Here is a 16,147-nt window from a genome sequence, read left to right on the forward strand (position 1 = left end):
TAGATAGACAGACAGACAGATAGATAGATAGATATACATAGATAGATAGATAGATAGATAGACAGATAGATAGATAGATAGATAGATAGATAGATAGAGATAAACAAATTGCAAACAAATAAACAAATTGCTAACAATAGCACAAATAAATACAATAGAATGAGACAAATGAAATAAACATGGCTTTAAGTGTTTTAGGTGGTCTAACCGTAGTATTCAGGTAAGAAATACTAAAGAAATTAAAGTAATCAAATGTAAAATAGCACTGGTCAGTTTTCATTGTAAAAATGAATGCTTATATTTAAAGTTACACAATTTATTCAGTCAACAGCAGTGAGTGATTTTCTCTTTGTCTTTGGCAGCAGGTTAATTAGGCTGTTGTCACTTTAAGAGCTTATGCACGGATCCAATATACTGTTACACAACATGCGTTTTCATTCCAACTATTTACATTCCAAAACTGACTGTATTTTCCTGAACACTCGGAAAGACTGGCATTTAGACAATATTTTGTATGTATTTGACCCTTTCGATGGATAGTTCACCCAAAAATAAAAATCAGCCCATGATTTACTCACCCTTAAGTCATCCTAGGTGTAGATTACATTCTTCTTTCAGACGAATACAACCTGAGTTAATTAAAAAAATGTCCTAGCTCTTCCAAGCTTTAAAATGACAGTGAATGGGCGTATATTGTTAAAAGTGCATCTATCCATCATAAAAGTGCTCCACACGGCTGTGGGGGGTTAATAAAGGTCTTCTGAAGCGAAGCGATGCGTTCGTGTAAGAAAAATATCCATATTTACATCTAAAACTTTATCGACTAAAATAACTTGGTCTGGCAGGCGGCCATACGCATCGATTTACGGTGGAATAGTAATAGACCATAGACCATTCACTGTATTGAATCATTACACTGTATCATTATAAAGCTTGGAAGACCCAGGACATGTTTTAATAGAACTCCAATTGTATTCCTCTGAAATGAGGGTGAGTAAATCATGGGGTAATTTTCATTTTTGGGTGAACTATCCCTTTCAGTGCAATAAGCCACGAAAAAGAAGTCAATTTGGTACTTGCAAGATGTTTGAAAGGTGGCTTTAAGAAAGCAGAGCACCACTTATATAGATCAGATTTGCACACGCTTTTGGTGTGATCGTGAAACCTGCAGGAATTCCTAAAATTATGATATTTATATATAATACAAGCACTATTCAATAGAGCAAATGTGAATAAAAGACTTCAGGCCAGCACCTTGACAGTTTTTGGTTATTTACAGAGACTTGGACTATCACAGGGATAAGTGTATTTCTTAGGACACCTCCTTCAGTGATATCTGTCTGGAAGTTCTGTCAAATCTGAGCAAAGTTTGAGTCATATGTAAATACCATTCATTCATTCATTCACAGCTTGAGTCATTTGTTTAGATCTCTTCTGGAACTGGTCTGAATTTGCTGTTTTCATATTGCAGGGAAAAAAATAATCTCATTGTTTGTATCCACATAAGTAAAAAAACAAAAAAAAGCTCATATTGCCATTTGAATTTAGGCAGTTAAGTGCAGCCTTGCTGGGATGTAAGGTTACCCTTTCTGTCAACAGAGGGTTTTGTAACCGTGTCCTTGTCTGAGGAGGGGCTTGTTTGGTGAAGCTTTCCTCCCCACCCATAACATCGCCTCTGCATACAATGGAAGTGATCATATCTCTCCGTCTGAACAGGAGGAGAGGAAATGAACACATTGGTGGGTGGACTGTAAAACATGCACCTACATGCTAGATAGTTATCTACCAGAAAATATCAGATAATTATTGACCTTTTATTTTATTCATAGTTAAGTTTCTTGTTGTAGTTGTTGTTTCTTCCGTGTGAATCGTTCTCATAGTGCCTGCGGCTACAGCCATATCCTCAGCTATTCATAATTCATGCTCGCCGGAATAATAATTTTATTATAGACGCCCCGAAAACTCACTGCTCCTGTTTACTTCCAAATACTTTTTTATGCTTTTTGGTGTAAACAAGTATGCTTTGTGTAAAAAGAATGTGACGTGAAAATTTGCGCAAGATTTATAGAATGATTTAAAGCTCTTGGGAATTGTAAAATCAGTACAGAAATGTAAATGGAATTAAAACGGAATGTTCCAAACCATTAAACACCTTGGCCCAAAAACCCAAAGTTTCTTTTTTTCAGTCTCCTATATAAAGTTTCACAGGGTGTGGAACAACATCCAGTTCACTTGAACTCTCCGTGTAACTACTCAGAACAGGAAATAACTTTTTTCATGCAGCAAAGTACCTTAAGAAGTTAAGATGGAAGTTGATAATACCGGAGGCGAACCTTGTTTTGTCTGGAACGCCACTCGCCAGCTAATTAGACACAAATAGACATTTGATTTAACATTTCCTTACTTGGTCCGTTTCACCATGGAAGTGGAACGCAGCCGAGATGCTTTAGAAGAATGGGCCAAAGATTAGTGTTCTAGAACATTCCATTATTGATATAAAGGAAGATTTTAGACCCATTATGTATAAATATATAGTAGCCTACGCCTAAGTTTTGGGTCGGTTTAATGTTTTTGAAAGAAGTATTTTATGCTCACCGAGGCTGCATTTATATATTCAAAAATCATCATTACTGCAGTCTTGAGTCTGATCCTTCAGAAATCATTCTAGTATGCTGATTTGGTGATCAAAGAAACATTTCTTATTACCGTCAATGTTGAAAAATATTTTTTGGGAAACTGAAACATTTTTCAGGTTTCTTTGAATAGAATTGAATGGTATTAAAAGTGCAATTCATTTAAAGGTTAATGGCATTTATTTTTGAGAGGATATGTTATTTGATCTAACAGCTACTACGAGTCATTTGGGGAGACTTAAGGTGTAGTTTGGGGTGTGCGTATGTGTTCTAGACTCATTATCGTCATCAAACGATATGGTTAATCCTAGTACACATTCCAAAGGAAGTGGATTGAGACAGTGAGAGGTTATAATTCAGTCTGAAAGGTATCAATTAATGAGTTCAGTTTTATCTCACCCAGCAGTAGCAAAACCCATTTTCCTTACTCTAATGAAGGTTACATAATATCCAAAAAATTATTCCGTCATAAAGAACCGTTTTGAATGCAGAAGCCTTTCCATACTTAAAGCTTCAAGTTTATATTGGATGTTTGGCCTGTATTGCTGATGTTTCTGAGTTAGTAGGGTGTTTTGGATGGTTGCTAGGTGGATGCTTTCTCAACCAAGTCATAAGTGTGATATTCCGGTCTCTAGATCTGGCTCAGGTCCACTGTTATTGTTTACTAGGTGAAAATAGTCTTTAGAAAAGTATTTCTGATTACTTAGAAAAGTAATTTTCCTTAATAATCCACAGGTTTTGAGGTATCTTTCATTCATTAATTTTATTGCCCTCAGATTAAATTAATAATAAGCCTCAAATGTGATATGTAATTAGGCTGCTTGCATTCAGTGCTGGGGATACTCTGAAAGTGTTTTTCATTCCAGATTCAAAGCTTAAACAATTTTCTGTGACTGACCACCTTAGAGTAGTTAAAACTACAATCCCATTTCAAACAATTACGGCAAGAAAAGAGGAATAATTGTGCAATTTCCATTTTTTTTGGTATTATCGAAACTGTTTTGAGATAATGAAAGAAAATTGACTTGGTTGCAAAAGCTGTCATAATGCATCCAAGCAGCATTATTAACTTTTAACAGCATAATTTAACTTTTTAAGATGCAAGATAAATGATATCTGTATGAATTGTGGGTAACATTTTGTATAATTACATGCAATTAACCCTAAACCAAACCTTCATCCTAACCTTATAGTAAATACATATAGCTAATTATTATAGTGATTTTAATATTATAGTATTATAATAATTACTTATAGTCTTAAATGTATGATTACACTGTAACCGAATCGTGTTTAGAATAACTAAACTCATCTTACTTTATAAGTCGATCAAATTGATCAGTACATTTGAATTAAATTAATGGAATACTTTACTCAATTTACTCTCGCTTCTGTGGAACACAAACAGAAAAGTTTTGAAGAATTGTTTTAGTCGCTATTTTACAGGCAGTTTAGTCTCAAAAAGGATGCAAAAAGCAGCATTAAGGTATCATAAAGTACAATTTTTGAGTTATATTTCAAGACTTCCGAAGCATTTTGTGACAAGTAGGTTTGTGTAAATAGGCTAAGGTGCTGAGTCACTGAACTGAATCAGTCCAGTTCATGAAGGAGTCATATCATATGGCTTCAAAATACTTATAGCTTTTAAGTCCTATTGCCTGTTTTATTGATCCTTTTAATAACATTCAGAATCATTTTTCTTTTTGTGTTGTACATTCTTGAACTGAGGGTGTCTAAATAATGGAAGCATTTTCGTTTTGTGGAGTGAACTAATCATTTAAGATTGTTTATTGCTTCTCATTTCTCTTTGAATTCCGGACATTTAGCATATGTTTCCATGAATATTTATACTAGATCTAGTCATTCAATTGAATATGCATATCTATAATCTGCTCACAAGAACACTTTCCAAATTCCTTATTTCCTATGACTAACAAATAATGCAATAGTTCTGGTGAACGAATCATAATCTGCATGATTAGCATGTCATTGATTTGTAACTAAGCTGTAGGCATATTTGTCCAGATTTAGATCTGTTTTTCGCATCAATTGAAGCTATCAATGACCCTGGAAAAGTGGCAATAACCGCAGGCCTCCTGCCCAAACCGCAACCAGCTCCACTGTCACTATCAATCGCATCAGCGTCGCATGTTTGTTTCCTGTCGACCGTGCGCGGTCCATGGACCACCGAGGGTTAGATTGAACACGACTGGTGAGCGGAGCTGTGCCAAAAAGTGTGACGGCTGCCAAAGTCTGCGCTACGTGTCCCATTTTCTCAGGGGGGACAAAACAGACATGACAAGGCAATCTCCACACAGTCAGCGTTCCCGTGGCAACAACGGTTGGGTTATTTATCTGCAAGGTTAATGGGATTACGGCTGGTAACAAAGATAGTGGATTGAGACAAACATGTGCCCGTTGGACTGAAGGGAATGTGACAGAGTGGTAGCTGTTGAGCTAAATGACTCAGCTAGCCCAAACAGATGGCGCTCAATACATACACGAGTCATAAAACAGTTTTATGGCTGGCGTTCCTGGTTTTTCCCTCCAAAAGAGATCTGAATGTGGCACCGCATATTTGGAAGCATTTGCATCATCTTGCCTGTACATGTTTTACTCACATTTTCGGTTTTGGATTCTTTGTTCTACTTCTGTTACGTAATGTTTTTTTGCCAGAAAGTTCAATTTTTGTCTCATTTATACATAGAACATTGTTCAGTGCATCTGGGTATTCATTAGCAAAGTTGAGACTCTCTTCCAGTAAACAATATATCAAATATAAAAAATTACTTGGCAAAAGACATTAAGGCATCTGCATTTTTTTTCCCTCTTATTTTAACTATGACTATAGTGAAAAACCAATATACCAACATGTATTTTAAATACATTTATTTTATGCTAAGTATACAGTACTATTATGTATTTAATATAAATACCCTGCACCTTTTGGTATACTAAATTAATATACTAATACACACACACACACACACAAATATATATATATATATATATATATATATATATATATATATATATATATATTTATACTCAAGTGATATGTCAGTAAATATGTTTATGGATCTGTACTATACTTAGTATGAAATAAATGTATTTTTAATACATTTTGGTATACGTTTTTGTTTTTCACTAGGGGAATCTATTTACATTGAGCTCGGTTTATTAACAAAAGTTTGCCAATGATTTATCTTTTGAAAATAAGTCTTAATATCTTTCACAGTTTGACTTTGTCGTGGGCTGAAACTTATGTAAGCACTCCTCCAGACTAGGTTAACTCATCTCTCTGTTCCTAGCTCTATTTGTCAGTGGATCACCAGCTTTCTGACAGATAGGCAACAGCTAGTGATAATGAGAACATTTAAATCCAACACCTGCACCATCAGCTCTGGCGCCCCCCAGGGATGTGTGCTCTCTGCACTGCTCTTCTCCCAGCACACGAATGACTGCACTGCTAAAGACTCTTCTGTCAACCTTCTGAAGTTTGCAGACGACACTACTATCAACGGCCTCATACACAATGATGACGAGTCTGCATATAGGCAGGAGGTGAACAGCTGGTTGTCTGATGCAGCCATAACAACCCGAAGCTGAACACGCTCAAAACTGTCTATCATAGAATGTTTTTTTTACCACCCTAGCAACCGCATAGTAACATGTTAACAACCGCCCAGAATACCTTAGCAATCTTATTGCAAACAACTTTGTGGCGGTGAGTTTTGCAGGGTCAGGAATTTTTCTTCTAATCTTATGTAATTTATTTAACGTGTTGGTTGTTAAATAAGACGTTATTTGTTAAATAGATGATGATCAGATGTCATTTTATATTAATGAAGAAATCCAGATTGTTCCAAAGAGGGTTTACATTTTCTTGCATTTGTAAATGATTTTTCAATCGAATCAATTGAATTTGGATCTAGGGGCTTGTATTGCATCATTAGTATTTTTACACTATGCAATCCCGCATGCCCTGGATTCATTCGTAAATTTAGGCAACACAAACAGCATAATAATCATAGATGTGTTTTATGCCAGCTTCTGTCATTAATAAAATAAGTTACACATAGCCACTTCATGTTTGAATCCCCAGTTGTTTACAATTAAAGTTGAATTGAAAAAAATTCAGATGATGATATAGTTGTGTATCTCTGCATTGCCATTTTGAGATGGAAGGGAGAAAAATGCTGTATCGTTCTCATTATCATTATCTCGCTCCTCTTGTCTCTTTCTGGAAATCAGATCACGCAGAATTAATCCAATTAGTGTCTCTGTTAATTAGCCTGCTATTCCAAGACTGAGATATAAATTAGAGCTTTCAAATTGTTTTGTGAGATTGTTCTGAACACTAATTAAAATGCAGTGTGAATTATATGAATTGGCAGGACATAAAAGATTAGTTATTTCTTGGCGGAAAGAAAGAAGGAAGTTAGGAAAGCAGTCAGATTTAGCACACAGCTACATGACTGCAAGTAGTTCAAGTCGCCCATCGAATCTGCAGCAGTCTTTCATGTAGATGAGGCTGTTATAGGTTTATTGATATTTCTGTTATATACAGAAAGGCCATGGGGAGTGTAATGGCTGATAAACGATTATATATCTGGAAAGGATGATGAGTCGTACAAGTTGTAATTATCCAAGTCAATTCATTCTGCTATTATATTTATATATTGCTGCATACAATTGCGTTATAAAGGAAATCCATGCATTTGATAGAGTAAAAGACGTCGAAAAAGACTTTATGCATGAGGTGTATTGTATGGACTAGCCACACCTGTATATATCAGTGCTTATTTGATGCAAAATCACATTTAAATTCAGCCAAATGTTAAGCTGGTGGAGCACCAATAAAAGCAAAAGTATTGCAGCGTAATTGCATCTCTCAGGGATCTGTTTGAAAATACATATATATGTACATATACTACACTACCATGCTATTCGCATGGCACCTAACACTGCCTTGATGTTGAAGTGTCAATGAATACCCTTAAATGCTTTGAAATATATTCCAACAGAAATTCTCAACAATCAGCAACCATTAGGTCATAATTAATTCATTTACTCTGAGAGTGAGTAAAAAAGCACCATAAAGCCTCTTCTGTAGCTCTCAAATATAATTTACGCTTATATACAATTATACGGAACAGACTGATGGCAGAAGGTCTTGACTCAGGTTTCATTGGCTAAGGACTGATCACCCATCACGACATCTTTGTTCCGGATCGTTAAACAACGCACACACATGTCTCCTGGACGTCCTGTAGAATTCAACCAATCAGATAACGTCTTCGAAAATTTTGAAGTGTTTTTCATTTTAAGTGTGCCATATGCATCAGACGTTCAGCCAGCGGTCCATGGGCGTTACGTCAGAGGCTAAGACTCGGTTTGGAACAACATAAGAGTAAATAATGGCATACTTCCTTAAAAGGAATAGTTCGAGCCAAAATTCTAATGTTCTCTGATTATTCACTCACCCTCATGTTGTTCCAAACTTGTATTACTTTCTTCTGTGGTGAACAGAAATAGATATTTTGAAGAATTTTTCAACTGAATTTGTCCATATAACGAGTATTATAAAGACATGAGGGTGAGTAAATGATGACAGAATTTTCATTTTCTTAGGTGATCTATCCCTGTAAATCCTATTAATTATCTCATCTGACATTTTTTCTCAGTCTTTGAAGAAGAGTTGATAGGTTTCGTCTATTTGTCGGTGAAAATGTGTTGCATTTGAAAGAGCAAGACACAGGAAGACACTACAAAACTGTCAACTATCACCTTCCTTCAACACATTTCTCAGTGTGATGTGATGAAAGCTGTTGCATCTTGCAACTCGTGAGGCACGTTGTCTGTGGTGACCGGACGTCAGATATGTATATGGTCCTTACGGATGAACAAAGTGTTGAAGTGAAGGAAACACTGAATGACTTTTAAAAGAGCGTGATCCGTCGATCACCCTGGCAGGGTGGATGTAGTGTCACTGACACAATTGAAGATGCGGAGAAAGCCAATTGTTTAGTCTGTGACACAGAGAGATTAAATGGTTCAATGAAGATTTGTGGACTGTCAGTTAGACGGAAGGGGACGGCGTGCAGGAAATACCGTAGGCCGATAGCTTAGGATGAGAACAGCGTCTTGGTCTTTTCACAAAGGAACCCAGATGACTAATTAATTAGGAGATCAGAGAGCGGAGGGAATTCGTCTCGGTTTTGCACAGGTGTTTTAAACCTATTTTAGAAGAAGATGGTGTCCTGCATTGCTGTGGGGGGCTTATGTCAAAGAAGGCTGAATCTGGACGGGAAAATGAGTATTCCAGGTGAAGTGTCTTTGTGTAGATATCCAACCCCTGCTGGGACAGAAACCGACAGCTGGTTTGGGGCACACCGTGCTAGCACTTAACAAATCAGAATAGAGGAGTCTGGACTAAGGAGAAATCAATGGGGAGGTGGAAACGGGTAATCCAGCATTCATCTAAGATTCCTATTAGCACCAAGAAAATGGGTGGAAAATGCAAGTGGCTGACTGTGATTTGAGCTGCCTGCCTAAAAGCATAGATGCAGAACCCTGAGGAGATACAATGAAAGCCAAGATAACCCTCAGAATGCGTTTAATTGTCCTGTGACATTGGGGGAAAAACTGCATTTGATTGTAGCATCAATTCATCGTTTTGGACCTGAACAGCCATGTTGTCAGAATGCAAAAATATTCACAACTGAGAAACCAGTTGCTTTGCCGTCGCTTGAAAATTTATGTCAATTAGCAGAGCTCCGAGGAGAGTTCCGCACTGTAGCGGTGGGCCAAGAACTTTGGAATGACCTACTTGTCCCCTCATTAATTGGGTAAGAGGAGTAACCTTTCCTTTAAAGAGGAGAACCGTGACTTCTTCTGTCCCAATGGAAAGTGATCTGACCTTAATCTGTCAGATGGAAAAGAGAGCTCCGCCATTCTCTCGTGGTCTCAGTGTTCCTGTTCCAGAGACCCAGGTGTTGGGTTGAAATTGGTCAGAGCATCTCAGGTTTCTGTCTTCGATTGCTTGGACCACTAGCATCCAGCAATATTGGGTGTTTCATTATATTATATTATATTATATTAGATAAGATTATATTAGATTGGATCAAATACAATTAAATTAATCTGTATTAGTTACATTTTTATATCTGTACATTTAGGCATAATTCAGTGACTCTTTCTGCAGGTCACAGCTATATACTAGTAGGTGTTGACAAGTGACTGTTTTTATAAGTGAATCATTGAGTCATTCAGTCAACCATATCGATTTGTTCAAAAGCACAGATTCATTCAGGAATGCAACAAGTGACTGTCAAAGAGTGAGTCACTGAATTAGGGATGTGTGAAACTAGCCGACTAGTCGATTAAACGATACTGGTGCTGCAGTCGACTTTGCACATTTAACATTTGCTTATATTTTTACAAAGGCTATGTTTAAATTACCATCAACTGGCAATATTGGTGTCCAAAATGTAAGGTACTCGATATCAACCAAATTTTTTATGGTTTCTGTTTGTAGAAAAGCAGTAAAGTGGACAACTAGAGTTTTTTCTGTGAACACGAGTCAATCTGACAGCATTTGGTGTGTTTGGTTGGTGTGAAAGCTGATTTCCATACTCTACTTTGCACCAACGACCCACACCAGTCAAACAAACCAAACTTTGTCAAACGGACTCATGTCCACAGCAAAACCCTAGTGTGAAAGCGTCCTCAGAATATCATCGGGATGTCATACAGTATATAGACAGGGAAAATAAGCATGACTGAACTCAGTTGGGAGTCGACAGACTTTTAGCACAGAACATTCGAGAGAACATTCTTCTTGACACCACGATCAGACCCACAAGCCCGAGGGCAAATCTGATGTGCTGCTGGCTTTGAACCTATGACATAAAATACTTTGGTTATTAACATTTTTTGACTATGCAGATTTGATTTATCATCATGGATTGACACGGGTCGGTGTGTACACGAGATAGCGTTGTGATGGCAACCATGCACCTTTTAGACCAATCCTGTGAGGCTTTTCACCTCTCCTCCCACTTTCCACTATCTAGGCTGGTAAAAATCTCAGCCAGAGCAGTCCTGTTGAGGAAATTATTGTGGTGGTTAGTTAAATTTTATACCTTTTTGTTATGTATTCAGGTTGCCATAGCAAAGTCTATTTAATCTGACTCTGGAGAAGCCGGTCCTAAATTTGGAGTGATTAGCTTCAGGCTCCACACTGGTCTTCAGAAATTATAATAACATATTGTCGTGTGCATTTTTCCTTGCAGGAACCTGAAAAATTGTGATTAAAATAACAGTTTTCCTTAGGAGGGGCTTCCTTAAGATAGTTTGTTCTTGTTAAAGAGCAAAGCCATTGTTTTTACTGCTATTAACAATCCCATCCATACATATAGCTGTTTACCACAACCCTCTAAATGTCACAGATTATTATTCATATACTGTGTGGGAGACTTAATTTGAAGCGCAAAGCATTAACCATTAGGAGGCAATTTAAATACACCACTTTGACATGGACTCTGATAAGTCTGCCACCACTGATAATGAAACCATTCATCAGTTTAGCACTGCATGTTTGCAGAACATGTGTGTTCATATTTCTCTGTCTTAGGCCAACACAGATGGCTGATGAGCAGCAAATGATAGCTCAACAACATTACGAGAAAAAGTTTGCATTGCATTTGTGTTTTGCTAATTCTGACTTTGCAAATGACTTTGCAAATGTGTACTTTTCCTCAACTGGTAGATAGAGATGAGTCAATGTTTAGTCAACAGAGGAATTTAATTCTGTCCTGATGCATGACATGATCCACTCTGTCTAAAACTATTTTAAACAGCATTTTGCACATTCATTTTTACACAAATATATATATATATTTTTTTTTTTTTATATTATCATGCATGCTATTTTTATTGATTGAGAAGCCTCATGCTAACTGAGAGACTACATGAAATATTTGTGCTTTTAAAAATGAATTTGCCACACCACAGGACCTTTTAAAATGAACTAGTGAAGTATAGTGTGATTTAAAAAGGTCAAGAAAATGCACTTAAAATATTTCCATTATATATCCATTTAAATTTTGACCTAAAATCATGATTTGCGTTTTAAAATCTCATAGACAGTACACATGTTATGCATTAACAACACAATTAAATTTTTGAATGCTTAGATATTAGCATTCAATGTTGCTTAGATGTTGAGGTTAAATAATTTGCACTAGCAAGGTTCATTTGCATACCGATGGTGTGTAATTTGAGCGCATTCGAGGTTGCTTTTAAGCATCTGCCAATGAATAAATGTAATGCAAATGTATTGAAAAGTTTCTTGTTCATTGTTCCATATCCTTTCGCAGGCACCTACGGACCACGGAGATGGGCCTCCGCTTATCCAGAATGTGGGGAAAGCAATCAGTCTCCAGTGGACATCCTAGATCAAGACACCCGAGTCTCTCAGGAGTGCCAGGAGCTCACCTTGGATGGCTTCGAAACCAAGTCATCAAACAGGACTACCATGAAGAACACAGGCAAAACAGGTTCATCAACGAATTCAACTTTTAACAATCCTCATCTGCTCTCATTTCAGAACTTTGACCATCATTGCACTCTTAGCCTAAGGCCAGTTAAATTTTTAAAATGTTTCCAAATAATTGCACTGTAAGAAACATGTAGATTGAAAGGTTTCCATCATGACACACCATTGCATCAGGTTTTAGGGAGTTTGAAAGTCATAGCCCAAGCAAATATCAGACATGCTGTACAAAGTCTAACACCACCCTCAGTAAGTTCCTATAAGATCACCCTGGATTGTGTTATGATGCTTGTACATCTGTTATGGATGTGGAAATCTGAGTAGCATTATTTACAGATATTTTTTGAAGACTTGAACTACCAATCAAAAGTTTGGGGTTGCTAAGAATTTTTTTTTTTTTTGAAAGAAGTCTTTTATGCTCACCAAGGCTGCATTTATTTGATCAAATATACAGTAAAAACATGTTTTCTGAATTAATATTACAATTTTTAAAAACTGTTTTATATTTTGATATAAAGCTGAATTTTCAGCACCATGTTTTCAGTGTCAAATGATCCTTCAGAAATCATTGTAATATGTTGATTTGATGCTCATCTCTTTATTATTATCATGGTTGTGCTGCTTAATATTTTTGTGCAAACCGTGATATACTTTTTAGGATTCTTTGGTGAATAGAAAGTTCAAAAGGACAGATTTTTTGTAACAATGTAAAAGTCTTTACTGTCACTCTTAATCAGTTGATCATGCAGCCTTGCTGAATAAAATATGAATTTCTTAAAAAATAAAAAAAATCCCAAACTTTTGAACAGTGGTGTAATGTGGTGTATCACTAATATGACCAAAATCTAAAAAATAATAATGATAATCATTTAAATGTTGTAATAAAAAAAATATTATCTGAAATATTTATTTCTGAATGTTCTCCATTTTCCTAAGAATTCTTAGTGGCCATAAATATTCTTATTCAGTCCCCCACACCTTATCTACCACCATTTACATTTTGCATTTTTGCACTAGTTTGTAGGGAAATCAAATCACCCACTTAGGCCTACAAATATAAAACTAAACAAGGATGGCTGATGAAACAGCATACTTTTCAAATTATGCATTCTGCTAGTTTTAATTAGTAGTGATATTGAGAATGGAACACTATAAGAGCGATATATTTACCTTTGAGAAGGTTTTTGGGAATGCTCGCCAAGACCCTCAACTCATTGTGGCATAATTACCATAGACCTACTGTTTACAGAACACAGCATTAGATCCTTTAAAACCCCAGAATCACGGGATTGAAATCGCGTTTGGAGGGTTGGGGGTGGTTGGGGTTGGTATCCCCCTCGGAGGAAATCGCGGGGCCTCCCTAAACCTTCACCACCTTTCGCCCCGCTAGCAACGGGCTTGTGAGCACCCCTGAGTACCACGAGTCTTTAGCCCAGTGTGCGCATACAGCGACATTTGTGTATTCACCAAAAGATCCTATCTCTCCACAAACATTCATCATATCCCACTGAATCGGTTTTACTCACATCCCAACACTTCAGTTTAGTTAAGAATTAAACACAGATCTCCACACAAGAGCTTCTGTGACGTGAGATGTCTTCACGTAGTTCCTTGCAGTTCATCCTAGTTTCTTTTGATCACGCTTCTCGTTCTAATGGAGTATGTGGCAGAGCTGCAAAAGTTTAACATTTCGTCCAGTTTAACATGGTACAATGTGATTAAGGGACAGATATACCTAACAGGGCAAATTAGCGTGAGAGCGCAGTCCCATAAAAGTACAAAATACTCAATACCCAAATACAGCAAATATCAGTAAATTGACAAGTGCAAACCATAGGAAATCACATTGCATGATTCATTTAAATACTCTCCTCCCATACATTTTGTGTCTGAAAGGGAAACAAATGCATATGCAATAATGTCAGCCACAAAAATAACTGTCCACAACTTTTCAGCACTAGTACAACTTGTACTACAAATCCTGACTAGTAAAAATTGTTAGTTAATGTTTTGATTTATTAACAAATAGGTTCATTAATGCATAGGGTTTATTTGCTGAAGATAGTGCTATAGTCCTATTTGATTCCATCAATTTACTGTCTCTACTTACAGTTGAATGGATTAAAATGTCCAGAATGTTTGAAAACGTCACCGAGTTTGACCAAGTTTATTAATTGGCAATGGAAAACCAAGTGTATGAAGTAGTTATCCTGATTCTGCAGAGTCTACCCAGCAGAAGCAATCGAAGATATTTCAATTTGTTTACCAATCCAGACTTTAAAGAGTCAAGAGGTCAACTCTTAATGCGGTATAAAGTGACGTTCTGTGCCAGGAGAGCCCATGGAGCTCATTTTGATGTGTCCGCTCTGGCCTGCAAAGTGCACACTCGGTTTCTTTTGCATCATTATTTGTTTTAAAGGTCCTTTGTCAACATAAAAAAGACAAAATTCCCCTAGAGCATTTTTACAGTCTGAAGAAAACCAGGGTATTAAAATGTGTATATATATATCTGAATGCATTATTTGTTGTCGAATTACACAGCTGTATATATACTTGGCAGTCTTAGTTTTACATACTATGGCTCATTGAATTTGAAGTAAATATTTATTTTAAGAGTATTTAACTCCCTCATCTTGTCTTGTTTTCTTCTTCACAGTGTCTATAGTTCTGAGGAATGATTATTTTGTGAGAGGGGCCGGCCTACCTGGACGCTTCAAAGCAGAGAAGGTGGAGTTTCGCTGGGGCAGCACCAATGGGTCGGCTGGTTCTGAACACAGTATCAATGGAAAGAAGTTTCCAGTAGAGGTGAGTAAGTCACATTATGTGTGTAATACAGAGTTCATGAACCCTAGGGCTGGGTGATATGGGCCAAAAAATTATCACAATAAAATGTTTCATATCAGTCGATATTGATAATTATCACAATAAATATCAAATCTTTATTTCTTTCAAGTTTAAAGGCAGTCTTTTTTCTCCTGAGGGAAAGTTGTAGAAACCTATGGAAGCTTGTTTCCATAATTGCGACTTTTTGTCTCACAATTCGCAATTGTGAGTTTACATTACATCTGAGAACAAATTTCCAATTACTCATTTAATAAATTTAAATTATATAGTAATAATATAAAACAATTCAATATGAATATCCCACATTTCTGCCACAATCCAATGGTTTGGGTTAGTGCTACTACAGTAAATCCATGGTAAGCAAAAAGCCTTCAAACTGTATCGTTGTGGAACAATGTTTCTCCTGTTTTCTGCGTAAGTGTTGTTGAGAATGTCAGCGCCGTTTCTTCTGGCTTTAAACTACTTTAAATCACAAGGCATTTGATTTGTTGTTTGTATGGGAAAACTCTGCATGAGAAACACTTCTTACTGGATCTCACAGTGCTGTTTAGTGGATGCGAGATCGAGATGGTCAACAAGAAAATGCATTGTGAATAGTCCTTAAACCACTCACTTTCACATTTAAAAAATCTTGTTAGGAATGGATTTTTAGATGAGCAGGATAACTTTACTAAATGTGTTTCTTTAAAAAAAAGTTCAAGGATTCCACCTTGATTTGAGTAGGTTGAAAGTGGTGCACTAATCTGCACTAATTGAAGAGCCTCTCAATGAAACTGGGATCGATGCGTTTTATTGATTTGATGGTGCGACCGCTGCATTTCACAAAAGAGCAAGGATATTCTGCTTCCTTCTCACCTCATCTTTAAAATTATTTGAGTTCTGTGGCAGGTTGCATAAACTGCTTAGACTAGTCTTAAAAGTTGGTCATCTAAATTGTTTTGCTTGATTGGTCTAATTGGAATTAGAAAAGTAAGACTGGTTACCTCTTGGTTTACTACTAGAAGCCAAACTAGTTCTGAAGACAAAGTCCTACCAAAGTTTATGCAACTGGCCCATGCCTGGTTTTCTTCATCAGTTGATCTTGGTATGTAAATGGACTGAATGTTTCTAT

At 36.6% G+C, this 16,147-nt stretch overlaps 1 protein-coding gene across 2 annotated transcripts in view; it reads left to right on the forward strand.

Annotated features, from left to right (window-relative positions):
- ca16b (carbonic anhydrase XVI b) overlaps positions 1 to 16,147 on the forward strand; it is a 90,033-nt gene that overhangs the window by 36,925 nt on the left and 36,961 nt on the right. For both annotated transcript variants that reach the window (XM_077198021.1, XM_077198022.1), the window contains exons 3-4: positions 12,017 to 12,196; positions 14,849 to 14,997. In XM_077198021.1, the coding sequence (XP_077054136.1) occupies positions 12,017 to 12,196; positions 14,849 to 14,997 (329 nt within the window). The remainder of the gene's footprint in view (positions 1 to 12,016; positions 12,197 to 14,848; positions 14,998 to 16,147) is intronic.

Source organism: Siphateles boraxobius, unplaced genomic scaffold (genome assembly GCF_051911475.1).
Source record: "Siphateles boraxobius isolate OS27281-9 unplaced genomic scaffold, OSU_SipBor_1 41, whole genome shotgun sequence".
In the NCBI taxonomy this organism is placed as follows: Eukaryota; Metazoa; Chordata; class Actinopteri; order Cypriniformes; family Leuciscidae; genus Siphateles; species Siphateles boraxobius.